Genomic DNA, 17,870 nt, shown 5'->3' on the forward strand with positions numbered 1-17,870 from the left:
AGTGATTACTTTTGTGAACACATCAATCACAAATCCCTTAACTGAGGTCTAAACCAACACTTCATGGATCTGCAATTCATCCTCGGTATGCTTATTTTGTGTGTTGAACCAACATCATTTGGACAGCTGCCACTTCTACAGTAAAGATTATCTTAGCACAGAAATTATTTCCCGAAACGTGTGGATTCTCAAGTTACTGGACAGGATTTCCTTGTAGACTGTGGTTGTTGCAGGGTCTTCTTTTTCCTTCACACCTCTCTGCGTATTGCTAAACTGAAAACCAATGCTGAATTACAAAATGTAACTTTTTATTCTGGGACATTGAAAAAGAAATAAAGAAAACACCAGCCTAGGTCATTTTCTTCTGTCGATCCAGGAATTTTTGTCTTCTGTCCTCAGGAATTTCCTCTAAAGCGATAGCATTGTTGATCCCCCTGTAAAAGGAAATGCAGCTTTTTATGTCTCGGAGCTCCATATTATTATGTCACAGTTGTTTAGTTATGCTACAAATCTAGGAAATCAAGATTATACAAATATAGAGGAGTATAAAAACATTGTCTTACCCTGGAAGGTCTGGAGGAATAGGCAGAGGCTTGTCGAAGTCCTCCTTCCCCACCAGCCAATATGTGTTCTCAATCCCTTTTCCCTAAAGATAAACATTACCATTCATTATCAGGATGCAAGTCTTATAGTGGGTGCATTGCATGTGTTCTGTGAATATATTAAAGGTCTCCTATTATACTGTTTTTCATCAATATATTACGGGTCTCAGATATATACAAATACCAAACAGATCATTGTAGCATCCCATAATCCCCTCTGTTTCAGCCCTGTTTCAAAAGTGCTGATTCTCTGTCTGTTACTTTAGATGAAAATAAGGAGCTACTCCCCATGCCCCTCTGAGAGATATTTGGTTAAAAAGAACACAATAGTGCTTTCACACCGAGTACTTTTCCCAGTATAGTTCCGATATAGTTCAGAAAATTTGCGTTCACACCAAAAAAATCCGGAACTAGAACTTAGTTCATGAGAACCTTTTCACCCCCTTTTCAGTCCCTGCTAGAGAGCAGGTACTTTCATGGGAGAAAAAGGTTCCTATTTCTGATTGGCTGGGCGGATTGCAAACCACGCCCCGTAAAACTCCCAAAAAGTTTTGTGAAGCCGCCATTTTATTTTCCTCGCATTAGCATTATTAGCATTATTAGCATTAGCATTAGCCCAGCGCACAAACGGAGAGAGATTAACTTTTGGCAACACAAAATAAAACATGGGAGCGGTGGAGATGAGGAGGTGTCGGCGCTTCTGGCGATTTACTCGGAAGCTGCTGGGAGTCCCAGCAGCTTCTACTGAAGCCAGTCCCCAACTCCGGGGACTTCGGGTGGCAGTATACGCCGTGAAGTTGTTTGCGGCCTGCCAGTAAGCCCAAAGCAGAAGAAGAACAAGTGACGTCAGCGGCTTCATTTGCCTAATCCTCCCTCAGGGACTTATTCAAGTGTGAACGTGATCTGATGAACTAAAGAGATCTGATGAACTAAAGAGATCTGATGAACTAAAGAGATCTGATGAACTAAAGAGATCTGATGAACTAAGTACGGCAAAGTACTTGGTATGAAAGCGCTTAATGGTGCTCTAGGAGGAGATTCAGGTGATAAGGTGGGGGGGGGGGGGGGGGTTACCTTGGTTGGTGATTGGCTAATGGTTACACAAGCCAAAACATCGTTATGACATCATAATGTGGCCCAAATCTGATCAGCTCATTTTCAGACAGGTTTTTATATAAATGGATCAGGAGAAAAAGTGAGGGAATCTTTTTTCCTGAAACTTTCAGAATCTCTTTACACAGAGGGGACACATGTTGATGTAGAAAATACATGAAAAAGTGGATTTTGCATAAAAGGTGACAACGTTTTTATTCTTTTTACCTTTAATTCTGTCATGCCTCTGCTGACGATTTTGTATCCCATATCCAAGGTGTTCAGGAGATCGACTGTGGTTCTGTTGACATGGATTCTGAAAGCTATAAAAGAAAAGAGAAAAATCCTCAACATGTGGATAATTATAAATGTGAAATCTATATTTGCTTTGACACTTTCTAAGGTTTGAACTAATGGTAAGAGATTTAGAAAGGCCGACTTTCTGTTTATCATTACGCCACTTGGTGGCAGCAGTCTACACACTGATGGCTAACAAATACAGCGAAGAGAAGCAGAAAGGTTCTTGTATCCAGAGGTGTAGATTTACGTCCTTTTTTTTAATACCTTCTGTTACTTTACAGATCTGGATTAATGGTGTGAAATATAATCAAGTGTTAAATCAGACTTTAGTTCCACCTGGAGTAAATTCACAAGCTACCCTGCAGTATACAAAGTCATTCAAACTAGCTGCTCCTTTACCAGCTTTGAGAACACTTTAATGATCAATCATTATAAAACATATCATATATATTATTCTGAAATGGACCAATCTGCACAATGACTACTTTTAATTTTGGTACTTTAAGTATATTTTGATGATAATACTTTTATACTTTTACTTGAGGAACATTTTGAATGCAGGACTTTTACTGTAACAGAGCATTCCTACACTCTGGTACTTCTACTTTTACTCAAGTACAAGATCTGATTACTTCTACTTGTACTCAAGTACAAGATCTGATTACTTCTACTTGTACTCAAGTACACGATCTGAGTACTTCTACTTTCACTCAAGAACAAGATCTGAGTACTTCTACTTTTACTCAAGTACAAGATCTGAGTACTTCTCCCACCTCTGCTTATATCACTGCTGCATTCATGGATTTGTTTAAATGTGAACCAATTAATTGCTGTAGATGGTTAAGGTTGGGCTAACTGTATTTCCTTGAAAATTGTTGACGAGTTTAATCTTCAACAATGCATCAACTCATGTGTTGGTGAACAGTAAACTTTCCACGAGCTTTGGAAATAAAAGCCCTTTTTTCAGCCTTGTTACAAAGCATTGTACACCTGATCCTCGGTTTTTAAAATAGTTTAAAATTAGATAAATGTAGCTGTTGAAGAGGTGTAAAAAGAGTAGTCAAATATTTGCCTCTGAAAAACAGAAGGGTAGGATTATACATCTGCATAATCAACTTATGTTAATTCAGTACATGAATGAACACTTATCAACTTTCAAGCTCTGCATTTAAGATATAGCAAGCTAGACTTCCACTGATCAGTTTAAAGGTGATTAATCTTCTGGGAGCGCCATCAGATGTGGGGTTTTTATTTTAACCATAAGTGTACTTAGCAGTTTCCACTTAGGGTCATACTTAATTAATATACCATGCAGAGGGTAGCAGGGGCAAACTGCCCTCTAATCAAATTTAACTCAAATTGCCCTCTAATTCTGCTGATACTCTTAAAGGATTAGCGAGGACTGCTCTCTTAAAGCCCTGTTTAGCTTAAGGCAGCATGCACACACACAGAAGAGCTACACCTGTCCTCTCAAACACTATGTCAATTAACAAAAACATGTTTTAAAAGAAGGAGATCTGTCTGGTCCATACTGTATGAGGATGTTTGAGATACTCACGCAAACTTGTGGACTCCATTCGAGATGCTGTGTTGACAGTGTCTCCAAACAGGCAGTACCGAGGCATCGTGAGACCCACTACTCCAGCCACCACTGGGCCTGACAACACACACACACACACATAAATACACAAACACGTTTATTTGACGCTTCTCGTAGGCTCAATATTTTACATCATGTGTCAAATTTTGTCTCTTTACTGTGAACTTCTCCACATTCTTCGATAACTATTTGTGCACATCCTTCCCAAAAGTGTTATATTATATTGAAAATATGTGCTGTAGTATTTGTTACGTTTCTTTTCCTATGTTATTGTAGTTCTTGTATTTCATGTTTTTTTTATACTTTGGCTGCATTTGATTTCCTCTTAATATGTATTCTCAGGACAGAAAGACCAATTCTTCGAAAGGGAGAAGGAATAGGAATCAAAGGAAACTCGTAGAAAGGAGTTAGAAATCCAAAGCATGCAATGTGTTAATTGGATGACAGCGCTCTAAGTGGATATTGTGTCACTGTTCCCGGAATAAGTTCCAGACGAAGGATAAAGGAGGTAAAAATACCTCCTTTCCTTTAGCAGCTTGGGCTCCTGCATTCCTCTTTAACAAATTCACTTTCAAACACTCTGGGGTGGAGTCTGGAGTTATTTCACGCTATATTAGACATGCATGTGAATCATTTTGATATGGTCATCAACATACAATTTTAGGCAATGTATGAAAAAACAAGAAGACGTACAACATGTCATATTGATCAGCACCTGCATTAATATTGGTTATTTCATATTTGGATAATGCACATTAATACATTCTATGTTTACATTGCATTTTATGTTTTCTTATTGTGCATATAAACCTTTCTGAAAGCCGTTTGTTCGTACATTTCCTGGTTCGAGAAATGTGAAGAACATGTGGATCCCATGGCCTTTTGCTGACAAGAATGCCTCATTAAATGATCGATTTAAAAAATAATGAATTCCAGTTTTGCTGATGTTTTGAAACCCAAGATCATTTCCCCGATGCTTCTTTATAGTTACCATTGAAACAAGTAATCTAAACAAAGGTTTTGTACAAATTACAATAAAGCCTTGTGTTGGGAAAATACTGAATGTACTCTTCCAATATCAGAGTATCATGATAACAAAGGTATCCCAACTGTAGCTGTGTACATGGCAGGATGTATGATTACCTAGAAGAGCATCAGGACTGTTTTAGGCATATGATAGCTATGTGATTAACATGATGATTCAGCCTCTATGGAGAGAGACATATGACAAGCATGATCATTTCTGACGTGGAGCTAATCTGAAGTAAACATTGAATACTGCTTTATATTCCTCCATCTTGTGACTGTGTAACTCCCTCTCTTGTATATCAGCATGTGAAGGACACTGTTCAGGAACTAGTTGATGCTCTGTATGTGATGACTACTTCCATTCTTGCAAGGATAATACATACATGTATCCTGATTATTGAAGCTCAAGCCGGTGACGAGTGATATTTTTTGAACACCTTGAATCTTGAATCTTGAAAAATGACACCTATAATAATCACCAGAGCACAGAAGGGATGAACCGACTGCTCACCTGAGTGCAGGCCGACCCGGATCCTGACCTTCAGATCGGGCATGTGCCTCACCCTGAAGCTCCCGATGCAGTGCAGGATGTCCAGAGACATGTTGGCCATCTCAGCCGCGTGACGGTTCCCGTTCCTGTTGGGAACTCCTGACGCAACCAAGTATTGGTCTCCGATAGTTTCCACCTATAAAAACAGATCAAACAAGAGTTCACCGCAGGTCACACACAGAATGAGAGGGTTTTCTCCGCAAAGTTGGAGAGACATGTGTTTGACTATATCTTATTTTTAGTCATATTTAGTAAACACATATATCAAAGTCTGAAGCATGAAGTATCCTCTCTATGAACTTCACTTCAGAAGATAAACCATTGTGTATTTTGGAACAACTGAAAGGACCACAGGAACAGGATGACACCACAACACTACGCTAGAAAAAAGTAGGATTTCATAACTTATGGTCCAAAAAAATAAAAGGGATTGTAATTCTCATGCAATTAAAACACTTGAAACCACAAGCTCCTGTTCCTTGAGATACGTATCTAGAAATTATACAATTATTGGTTTTAGGGAACACACCATCCCCAAACAGAATAAAATAACTATCTTGATAAATAACTACTTTTTGAATTAAATGTTTTCCTAGAATAAATTCAACTCTGATTAAGGACCAATAGACGAAAGATTTGAGCAACTTTTAACAATAAAGAGATTCCTAGCTCAAATTCTTGTGGATATTTTGACATGAAATATATCTATTTGTGAAAATAATCCTTGAATGAAGTTCTGTCTAAAAATTAACAAATACAAATGAATAAATCTACCAAAGCTAAATGATATATCCGACAGAAGACCTGTGCCGTGTGTCACACCTTTTAAAATGCAGAAAATAATATTTAAAAGATACCACCAAAACCAAAGATCTGTAAAAATCTCCGGAGAAAATTAGGTTTTGTGACACTTGCACCATATTAGAAAAAAATTATATATATTATTAATATAAAAACAAGTTGAAGTGAAAATGTGCAATAAAAGTCCTTGTAGCCACTGTGCCTTTTAAGGTTGAAATAGCTGGCTATAAATTCAATGTATTAAAATCATCCAGAAAAGATAGTTACTCTTTGCAAGACCCCCCAGCGCTCACCTTGTAGACGTCGTGCAGTCCAATGATGGCATCAAACTCTGAGTAGAGGTCGTTGAGAAGGTCGACCACCTCGATGGGATCGCTCAGAGCGGAGATGGTGGTGAAGCCCACGATGTCGCTGAAGAACAGCGTGACCTGGGCGAAGTGCTCGGGTTTCACCGGCTTGCCCGTCTTCAGCGCCTGGGCCACAGACCTGAGGGAGGAAGAGGATGATGAAGATAAGATAAGAAGTACTTTATTGATCCCAAGTTGGGAAATGTTTGTGTTGCAGCAGCATACAAAGACATGGCATTGTACAATACAATTAAAAGACAAGAAATAAACATTTCAAAATGCTGAGAGGCTGAAGTCTTCTCACAAGACGGCTCAAAGTCATCTGTAGGATTTCATTTTCCAGCACAAACTGACATTGGAACCACTGTCCCGTTCTTATCCCAAAATAAACATGATCTGCAGGTCCTCACAACCGCTGATTAATCATTATTTTCTAACGGGCGGACTGGCAGTGTACAACTGGAGAGCCACCTTTCTCTTTTCAAATGCATTTGTTTTTATGAATCTATTAAGATACATTCTTTTATGCTAAATTCTAAACTATGAGCATAGTTGAGTATGTCGAGGCTTCCTTTTGTGACTTTTAGGGAAAGACAATTCTATTAATAACACAAAAAATGTCATCAGTCGAGCTAAAAATTATAAAATGAATCAGAAAATATATAAAAGATACCCTCTGATGGAAACAGATGGACACATTTACAGTAAGTGACATCTCCCAGCAGGACTTGATGACATGAAACCTCTTATAAAAGGTTTTAATGATAGTGTTTTTATTTGGACAAACACCATCCCCTCCATATCATATTACCAAAACCTCCCTCAGTTTCTGAATGCAGCATAAATAAAGCCACATGTTTGAGATAATAATAATTCATTTATAATAGTGGGTTTTTCCTCAAAAGCTGACAGCACCATGGTTTTCTCTGTGGTCTTGATGTATCTGCATTGGTCTCCACAGTTCCTGAGAATCATTAACTTAATCCTTGCAGAAAAGCACAACAGTAAATCAAGTTGCAACCCCCCTGCTGTTAAACACAGATCTGAACCCCTGCCAGCTTTAAGGAGGCTGTCTTTGACCTCCCTAAGGAAGTAAAAGGAGCATCATAATATTGTATTTGTGCTGAGGCTCTATATGGCTCCACTGTGACATCACCGTTTCAATACATCTGTCATGTTGTGTGTTGTGTGAAATTATCATATAATCATTTGAAACATATAGTCTTATACCCTGATTGCCGTTTACTCTGTTAAATTGTATTTTTAGTCTTGTATAGCCGCGTTCACACCGGAGTACTTTTCCCCGTACTTTTCGCGTTTAGTTCTGTTAGTACCCCTTATGTCGCGTTCACACCAAAAAGAGTACTTCAAGCCGGGAACTTTTACCCCCATGTTTAGTGCCTGCTGAGAGATGGTACTTTCCTGGGGGAAAAAAGTGCCCCAGTTCTGATTGGCTGGGCGAATTGCAAACCACGCCCCGTAAAACTCTGAAATGTTTTGTAGAGCCGCCATTTTATTATCCTCGCATTAGCATTATTAGCATTAGCATTAACCCAGCGCACAAACGCAGAGAGACTAACTTATGGCAACACAAAATAAAACATGGGAGCGGTGGAGATGAGGAGGTGTCGGCGTTCTGGCGATTTACTCAGAAGGCTTCAGTAGAAGCTGCTGGGAGTCCCAGCAGCTTCTACTGAAGCCAGTCCCCAACTCCGGGGACTTCCGGCCGGGGACTCCGGGTGGCAGTATACGCCGTGAAGTGGTTTGCGGCCTGCCAGTAAACCCAAAGCAGAAGAAGACGAAGTGACGTCAGCAGCTCATTTGCATAATCTTCCCTCAGGGAACTTATTCCGGTGTGAACGCGATCTGTACTAAGTGCCCTGGGGTAATTAGTGCCGGGGCACTGAGTGCCGGCACTAAGTACGGCAAAGTACTTGGTGTGAACGCGGCTAATGTGTTAAGGATTTACATTTCAGGAGGGCAAGCCGAAGAGTAAAAGGGGGATTTGGAAATGGTTAAGGACAAGGGGGTTTTATGGTTTAATGATGGGATGTAGGACCAGTGGGGTGTTTACTTTCATGAGTATATAGTGGGACTGTAAGCTGTGTTCTGGGTGCTGAACTTCTCTGTCCTCTGAGGATGAAGTTGCTCTGTTCCTGCATTTGAGATCGATATCACTTGTATATTGACTTTCTTTAATACTTTATTAAATATAACAAAAGACAAACTTTGTCCATGAATCATTTATCAGTTTCTCTTAAGAATTCCCTCCACATTGAGCTAATCCAAGTTGTTGCACACTCACTTGGGCAACATCTGAGCCACCAGCTTGTCGGTCTTCTGCCGCTCCACCTCCAGCTCCTCCGTCCTCTCTCTGATCAGATCCTCCAGGTTGGAGGAGTACTGCTCCAACATCCGCAGCATCGAGTCGATGATGTTGGTCTTCTTTCCCTTGGTGAAGTTCTTGAACTGTCAGGTGAAAAAGGAGGAAACAGGAACGTCATCTGCCAGTTTCATCAGAACAGAATATAGATGTACAACAACTTGTGTTTTTAGGGGTTTTACGTGTTTGAAGATCCCCTCAAATTTCGGCCTTTTCTCTGGCTCTTCACTCCAGGACTGTTTCAAAATCTGTATCACATCCAACGGGGCTGTGTCCAATGAGAGGACAGGCCGACACAATGGAGGAGGCTCTTTGAGCTTGCTGATAATCTCTGTCAACACACACAGACAAGACAATGATTGGAAATATGATCAATCGTTGTGCACCCAGCCCCAACACTTTTTACTTTTCACTGTTTCCTTTTAAGTAACCGTCCTTTAGGGTTACATTTCACTCACCCTTGGGTGGCATGTCTAGCATGCAGAAGGGTGAGGAGCGACAGATGATCTCCTGCCCGATGATGGAGAAGCTGTAGACATCTCCTGGGAAAGTTCCCCTTTTCCTCAGAGTGGGGCTTCTCAGCAGCTCAGGAGCCGTCCAAAGCAGATCTTTAACGAGCAAAAAGATGCAAAGATGAATAAAGAAAGACTATTTGCAAATATAGTAAATTCATTTGTGGATTCACATGAACTCACCCTCATTATTTTCCTCTTCAGTGTCAAAGCCTTGGGCAATCACAATTTCATTGTAGCCATAATCTGTCACCTTCAATACGAAGCGACCGTCTACCAGACAGTTTCGGGATTTGAGTCGTCCGTGGATGACGTCATGATTGTGGAGGTACTTCATCGCCTGATAAAAGATGTGAAGGGTGAGGAAATGTGACAAGATGGGAAATGAAACACATGTTGGTCATTGTGTCTCTCTTACCCGAACCAGATCCATTAACAGGGAGGACTTGAACATCCAGTCGAGACGCACTTCCTCGTTGTTGATCAGATCCTCCAAGCTGCCCCTGGAGCAATGCTCGGTCACAATAGCAAAGATCCCAGAGTCGAAGAACAGTCCCAGGAACAGATTGAGGTTCTCGTGCCTCATGTCTCTGAGCTGGAAGACAAAGGAAACATCAAGTAACTTTACGTTACAAGAGGAATATCCCTTTAGGGACCAAGCTTGTCTTTATTTGGTGTTTTCTGGCAATATTTGAAGTCAGGCTACTCGCAGATTGCAGATATCAACCATTAATTATCTGGTCTAAGATGCTATAAGTTCTTCCTTGGCCCATGCTTCACCCTCACACAAAGTTTATTGAAAATCAGGCCATTAGTTTTTCCATAATACTTCATACACACAAACAAGCAATCCAAACCAATATTATATCCCTAATCCTTGGAGATGTACTAATAACACACACATTCACTTACCTTTATAAAGATATGCTCAGTGTTTCCGTTGACACTCGATACAGCTCCATAGGGCGATTTCTTCAACCAAACCCAGTCACCCTACAAAACCACACAGTGTTTGTGAAACCAGGAACATCCAAAGGCATAAAGCAGCAATATTATATAACAGGAGTGTATTAAATGTGTTGGGCTCGCCTCACCTCGAACACAGCAACATTGGACATGTCTGGAGAAGTTGCCATGTAGCTTCGACCGGAAACCGAGTGTTGAGGCGTTTTCATATCGAGCTGGCTTTTCAGGATACTTTCATCATTGATCTTCTGCTCACACACACACAGTTAAGAAAGGACTGGTCATCTTAGAGTAGATACAACATTGATACTTGTAATCCTTGCAAGGCGAAAGGATGCAGAACACAGTTATTATTGTCAGAGATTCAGCTCAGAACTGACCCGTTTGCTGATATGAGTGTTGATGAAGATCAGGTCGTCCAGAGACAGGATAACTTTCGTTGATCCACTGCCAGCACCACCACCTCCAACGCTGAACCCAATCCTACCATTTTTTCTGCATAAACCCAAAAATAACGAAGAATATTTAGAAAGATCTCACCGGATGAGGTATGACTTCTTGATATTCTGCTGTACTTACTTGAAATGAAGGAATACGTTAACTCCACATCCAACTATGAAGACAAACACAAGGAGAAGAAAGAACGTAGTGGTTGTATCCATGCCTTTGGGAAGAGAAAACAAACAGAAAGAGAGTCTGAATATGCTGAATTATTCCAAACTTTCTTGTGTGATGACACTACTTCTACTGTACTCACCTCCAGTACAGGCAAAGTATGGGCTGAACCAGCAGCTGGAGTCAGTGTAGGGCGTGCTTCCTGCAAAATGGATCGAGCGGCCGAGGTATTTCAAACTCCCGACCCCGCTGTATGTATTACCAGCTTCCATAACATGAGTTGAGTAGAGAGAGTTGCCAATGCCACTGTAGTCCAGCACTACATAGCGAGCTTGCATGCCTTCACCGTCACTGTTGGCCTCCAGATGCTGATTGAAGCCTTCAAATTCAAAGCCACCTGTGGTTTCACCGAGGATCTGACCGGTGACCCAGCGGCCTCCATTGGCGCGGGCCTGCTCAGCGACCATTGCTGTGAAGTACATCATGTTGTAGATGGTGCCAAAGAATGGAGAAACCTACCGGGTCGACAGAGGATATGGAATATATTTTTATTGTCATCATACAAAGTACAACGAAATTCCTTGGGCAACTCTCACTGCAGTAAAAAATAGACACAATAAATAAATAAGAGTGTTAAAAGCAGAGGTAGTAGTGATGACAGTGCAACGAGATAAAATTCAGTGTCAATGTGCATATTTACACTTACAGTCAAAATACATATTAGTAAAATAGCCATAAGTATGTCTAAATAGTAGTGCTTGCAGTCTTTGAGGGGTGGAGGTGTGTGTGTGTGTGTGTGTGTGTGTGTGTGTGTGTGTGTGTGTGTGTGTGTGTGTGTGTGTGTGTGTGTGTGTGTGTGTGTGTGTGTGTGTGTGTGTGTCGGTGTGTCGGTGTGTCTGTGTCGGTGTGTCTGTGTCGGTGTGTGTGTTTGTCCGTGTGTCTGTGTGTGTGTGTGTGTGTGTGTGTGTGTGTGTGTGTGTGTGTGTGTGTGTGTGTGTGTGTGTGTGTGTTCACAGTTGTTGTAATGTGCTCTGAGGTTGTTTATGGTAAGTGCATTTGTTTTGAGTCATCTTCCAGTTGTGTCATCATCTTCTGTTTCTTGTTGAATCCCAGATCAAATGTACGCTGAAGGTTCTTTGAGCATGTTTTCTCTCAGTGATTGTGATGTTATGTTAAATGTTTGTTGCTTGTTTTTCATGTATTGTGTCTTGATATGTGTCTATGTTGATGTTACACATGGAGCTGCTGTGATGCAAGTCAAATTTCAGACTTGATCTGACCATTAAAGTATTATCGTATCGTATCGTTAAATCTACAATAGAAGTCTCACCTGCTCTGGTTTGGAGCTGCTGCGGATTTCAAAGCTGTCCTGAGCGTCTTTGAAGGCCTCGTAGAAGTTGCGTTTTCCAGAGTCCATGGTGATGGTGAGGACCGCGTCGTAGGCTTTCCGCAGCTTGGTGTCGTTGCCCAGCATATAGTGGGGAGCCCCCTTGTAGGGAAGTGAGTAGAGGAGAGTGTCGTAGGGGATGAAGACGTAACCGCGGTCGATCATACGCATGTCCACCGCTGTGGTCAGAAGCTGGTACTGGGCTTGGCCTCCAATCAGGACAGAAGGCATGCACATAATGACAACTGTGGAGAGGAAGGATTGCATACGTTATTTATATGTAAGAAATTAAAATACATGATGGTTAATATGTTCTTATACTTTATCTTTATCTCTATATAACAAATCACCACTGGCTGGAAGAGAACTATCTGCTCCATAGCTTCTTGGACTCTAAATCACACTGTACATTTCATATTTACATCCAATCTAATATTTAATATTCCATTACTCACATATTTATGTATATATAATATCCTGCTTTATATTTTGTCACTGTAAATTTGTAATTCGACATGTATATTTTCACCTTTTTTTTTTGTGCTATTTTATTGCTATTGAGATGTTGAGAGCCTGTGGCCTAACTACACTGTAGCTATGTACATATGACAATAAAAGCCTTGAATCTTGACATTTTAAAATGTTTATTTCTTGTCTTTTAACTGTATTGTACAATGCCAAAGACTTTTTACGCTGCTGCAACACAAACATTTCCTAACTTGGGATCAATAAAGTACTTCTTATCTTATCTTGTCTTAAATTGGACATACAAAAAAGGTCCTCCAACACTCACCTCTGACCCGGTTTGTTTCCCGCACTTTTGTCAGCGCCTTCCGCGGCCCGTCCTTGTCGGAGAACATGGTGACCACAGGGTTTACAGGCAGACCAAGAGCCCTCAAAGAAGACGCCAGCTCCTGTCCTGTTGCTTCCCATAAATCTGTCTCCTCTGAGATCACAGCCACATGGGCCCAACTGAAGAACCGCAACACATTGAAAAGCACGCGGGACGACAGAGGAAGCGGCCGCTGGAAGGTGGAATACATGCCCAATTTATTCATGTTGGGTTTCAGGCAAGCCCAGGAGAGAATCCCAATATCCCACTCTCTGGTGTACATAGCAGCGGAGGAGCAGTAGCCTGGGTTCGCTGGACCGAGGAAAGCAGCACCATGACCGTTCAGCTCCGCAAAGCGAGCCATAGCACGGGAAGACTTGCAGTCCTCGTTGACCAGCGTGTAGTCGTACCAGTAGCCTTTGTTGAGGTAGGGGTCCTTGTTGATGCGGGCGGTAGCGAGGCTGGCGGCCAGGTCTGGGAGAGACTTGGAGTACAGCAGGTCACACGTCCAGGGTCCAACCAGGGCCACCTTGAAAGTGGTCCCCCAGGCTTGACAGGGCAGAAATGTGAGCATGAGTAAGGGCAGAAAAAGCCTGCTCCTGAACCAGCTCCTGGAGCGTTGCACAGGATCTGATGGCAACTGTGGTTTAGATGATGAAGCTGCTATTGATTTAAACAGACTATTTCTACTGCAAATGTTCGAAGCTACTGTTCGAGCGTGTCTTTTTCTCTTCAGTTTTATAGAGTCGTGCTGCCATCGTGGGTGGTAGGACAGGTTGTGCAGAAAGCGAGGGTCTCTGTGACTTGCCATTTTCCTCACACAGCTATTCTGATGCTTTAGAGAGAGTTTTGGCGATGTGTGTGACAGGGACTTTGTCTTGGTGAATAGGACTGTCTCCCGGCACTCAGTAGGCCTTGGTACAGGCGACGAGATGACCCTGAGCCATCACTGCCACTATAAAAAAAGAAGAAGAAATAGAATTAGGAAAATATTAGTTTCCACTATTCAGCATGATCAGTTTTTACTTTGTGAAACAAGCAAAGACACCCCAAATTAAAAGGTCAGGGTACAGATGTGATACCTGACCTCAACTTGCATCTTGTTGAGCTTTAAACAGAAATTGATGTTGAATCTTATCAGCATCAACTTGCCTCTTGTGTTACAAGCTGATAAACTCTGCCGGGGCACAGGGAGTTTAAGATATCAAGTGCCAGTTAACGTGGAGCTAAATCTGGTTAGGTTAGGTTTGGTTGGTTGGTTGCTATTTTCCCTTTCAACAGGCATGTCTTAATGATTTGAGATTCTGGAAACAAGCATTTTTCGAACAAGCTGCTAAACACATATCTCAGGATTAAACCATATTTTAATGGAGCTTACACTGGTGTTTCAAGTTAAATTAGAAAAGACAGTCTGGCCGTATTAATCCTTCAACATTTACTGAGTCTCCTCAGTTTACTGTCAGCACAGAACTCCACAAATGACCTTTTCCTGATCTAATGTTACCCAGCCGAGTATGCTTTAAAAACCTAATTTTAAATCCTGCTTTTAACTAAAAGACAAACCAAGCGTTTACTTCATTCCTTTGCCCTTCTTGTAGAAAATGTTAACATTGACAGCAAAAGGCCAAACTGCCAGAGTTGAGGAGAAATGTAGTCGCAGCTAAGGCTACATATCAGAGCGTAGTTTGTGAAGTATAAGATGAGCTTGAAATAAATAAAACGGTTACACCAATATAAATGTGGTTTACAGCAACTAAAACATTTTAGTCCACAGCTAAACATTCTGAAAAGCTATCTAGCTATCTCGTGCTATCTCGTGTCCTATGTTTATAATTTGGCTCCACTGTTCATGGATTTTATAAGGCTGATGTTGATTTTCAAAGAAGTCATGGTATGGTTTTTTTACCAAATCACGTGACACAGCATAAAAAATACCCTGCAAAAAATTCTGCAAACCTGCACGATTTGACCAGCAGGGGGCATCTCCACTTTTCTTCTGGTTGTATAGAAGTCTATAAGAAAATGTTCCTACTTCTCACTGGATAATTATCCCGATAAACATTTGACTTATTCATGGTCTCATTTGCTAGTTTGAAATCTTCTTCAACACAGCAGGATATTCATTTAGTAGATTATGGTCCTGTAAAGATTAAAACACAAAATAAAGCATTGCATGCATTAGGGCGGGGCTACCTTGTGATTGACAGGTCACTACCGCAGGATCGTTTGGTTTTTCGACTAAGAACTTAAACTCTTTTGTGTTTTTTGTGCATGAAAGTAAATTGTAAAATGTGTAGATGTGTAAAAATGTCTTGTTTTTGTTTCTTGTCCCTACTGGTTTCAAAAAAACAAAATGGCGCTTTGGCCATCCTCGAAAATGTGAAGTCACGTGAACTGCGTCCACTTATTTCATAAGATAAACTAAATTGAGAACAAATTATGACAAAGATACAAAACACTTAAAATTATACTTTTACAGAAGTTTCCAAGTTACGTAGATATTGTCATCAGAGGGTGTACGGTACGCGTAGGCTTTGAAGGCAACATCCACGTACCCCGGCTTTGTTGTGACACTATGCTAAAACTGGTAGCTTTAGAGCGTCCTCTAAACGGGACAAGAAAGGAGTGAAAACAAAACTACTTTGCCTTCTTGGGAGTATACGACCTGTGGCCTAAACCGGATATTTTACAGCTAAAAGATGGACTTGTCAGTGCCCTCTGGTGGACAAACTGTGTTATAGTTCCAATGTTTCAAAATGATCTCAAACCTTACATCTCTTTCCTTAATCAATCTTACATGTAAACCACATGTGGGTTTCAATGGATGAAGAAACACTCTTGAACGGCACACAAGGAGCACAGAGCCTGTTTGATTCTTTGCTTTTGAGTTAATACGCAGCCAACAAGCCTTCTCAAGTGCTAATACTGACATTGGCTTATTAGTTCCTAATAGGTTAAGAGGAGCGCTTACTTTTATGCTAGCCATGTCCTAAAGTGGTGCTGAAAATAAGAAATGGGTCAAATTTGTTCATCCATCAAAGTCTTTTTGAATTTCCCATATGGAGTGTCTTTGTTAGAGTCAATCAAAATGTATTAAAGGATTGGACAATCCAGCATTTCAACAGTCCTATCCTTGCTGGAGTAGCTCTGCAGCAGATTGGTACATGGCTAAAATGATACTGTATGAAAATGTACATTAACAAAGCTATATATTGCTTTAAATAGGGTTACATCGATATAAATACAATCAAATTAGACAGATGTATTAAGCGAAAGATCTGACCTGGAGCAATTTCTCTACATCCTGCAGGAGCCATGTCGATGTTGCAGCCTGTCGCTGAATAGTACCATCCAAACTCCAGGTGGATTAAGTATACAGAAGTATACAGAAGTACTTGTCCTTTTACTGGGAAAAATATCATCAGGTAATCCAAATCGCATGAGAAGTTAAAATAAAAAAAACCATCTAATTATCACCTCTTGATTCCAAGGTCCTTAGAGACATATTGAAAATGAAAAATGTCTTCATTTCCAGCAGTCGATTGAGCTCCTGATTTGGACTGGGCCCCACACCTCAGAATCAGGGATTATGTTACCAGCGTCTGGATTGGTAAAAAACTGGCAAAGAGCTGCAAATAAGTAACAGGTAAAAGAAAGGTAAGAGTGGGAAAGGACTGCCAAGCCTCGACTTCTCAGCCCTCTTTAGCTTTTAATCCACAGAAGTGTGGGAAGACAGTGTGTGGGGGAGGGCAGGAGGAGAAGAAAAGAAGGTGAAAGTAGAGGTGTGTTCAGTGTGCTGCTTACACAGTGTGTGGGGCTTTTGTAACCGAGAACATTTCTACATGACTTAAAACCAAACGACTATTTAGACTGAATAATTAACGAGCTATTTTAACAGTCAAAATAGGCACTGATGTATTCTCTTATTTATTAGGAGGGAAGGGAAATGATAGTGATTAATCATGATTTGCTGGTGTGAGGGTTCATGGGATTTGTTGTGCCGGAACAAGGACACTAATTACATTACTGCACACATAGCACATTTCAAATAACCTTAAAAACGGTAAGATTTAGTGCAACTGAAACACATAAGATAATGTAACTTTAAGGTACTTGTGCTTTACCAGAGTATTTTTATTGTATTGTATGAATTCAGATTATTAGCTTATACAACATATAAATAAACTAAACATTGATATACAATTATAGGTTAAAATATCCAGCAGTTTGTAAAATTAGCTTAATTGTTAGCAGCTGTTATGAATGTATTAATGCATCAATAATCATAATCCAGTCATTTCATATATATGATTCAGAAATTGATGCCAGTAATTTTGGTACATTAAGTATCTTTTTATACTTTTACTTTTGAATACATTACTTTTACTTGAGTATTTTTTAAATGTGTTTTTGCTACTTTTACTTAAGACAAATATTTTGACTACTTCTTCCACCTCTGAAAGATCCCTAGTTGTATTCTTTGTATGTCCACAAAGCACCAACGAAACAAATAAAATAATATATTAATATTGTAATATTAATGATGAATACTTATTCCTGATGGCTACCTTAAGTTATAGAAGTGCATGTGAACACCTGAGGCCTGAAACTGCTGCAGTGATTAAGCCGCTGCATCTGCTGCCCTCTGTAACCCTTCAGCTGCAGCTCAAATCCTTCTGGGACTTTCGCTGATGCTCTTTGCTGTCCTCTTGTCTTAGTACACTAGCTAAAGATGCTAACCGGAATTAAGCACGGCTAAAACCCAGTGTTTAAGAATTAAAGCTTGGCTTGTAACACCAGTTAAAGTACCAGAAAATGTTCATGGTAAATTGCAGTGGTTGAAGAAGTATTCAG

At 40.5% G+C, this 17,870-nt stretch overlaps 1 protein-coding gene across 1 annotated transcript; it reads right to left on the reverse strand.

Annotated features, from left to right (window-relative positions):
* Positions 1 to 313: 313 nt before the first annotated feature.
* gucy2d (guanylate cyclase 2D, retinal) lies at positions 314 to 13,827 on the reverse strand. The gene is made up of 18 exons (XM_034140276.1): positions 12,978 to 13,827; positions 12,128 to 12,429; positions 10,940 to 11,312; positions 10,762 to 10,846; positions 10,563 to 10,677; positions 10,311 to 10,430; positions 10,129 to 10,209; positions 9,635 to 9,811; positions 9,400 to 9,556; positions 9,163 to 9,312; positions 8,887 to 9,035; positions 8,627 to 8,790; positions 6,268 to 6,460; positions 5,135 to 5,309; positions 3,553 to 3,651; positions 1,923 to 2,017; positions 564 to 646; positions 314 to 434 (listed from the first exon to the last, which is right to left on the reverse strand). Exons 1-18 carry the CDS (start codon positions 13,825 to 13,827, stop codon positions 350 to 352), a joined length of 3,453 nt encoding a protein of 1,150 aa, XP_033996167.1. The 3' UTR covers positions 314 to 349.
* Between the last annotated feature and the right edge of the window lie 4,043 nt (positions 13,828 to 17,870).

This window comes from Trematomus bernacchii, unplaced genomic scaffold (genome assembly GCF_902827165.1).
Source record: "Trematomus bernacchii unplaced genomic scaffold, fTreBer1.1, whole genome shotgun sequence".
NCBI classification, from domain to species: Eukaryota; Metazoa; Chordata; class Actinopteri; order Perciformes; family Nototheniidae; genus Trematomus; species Trematomus bernacchii.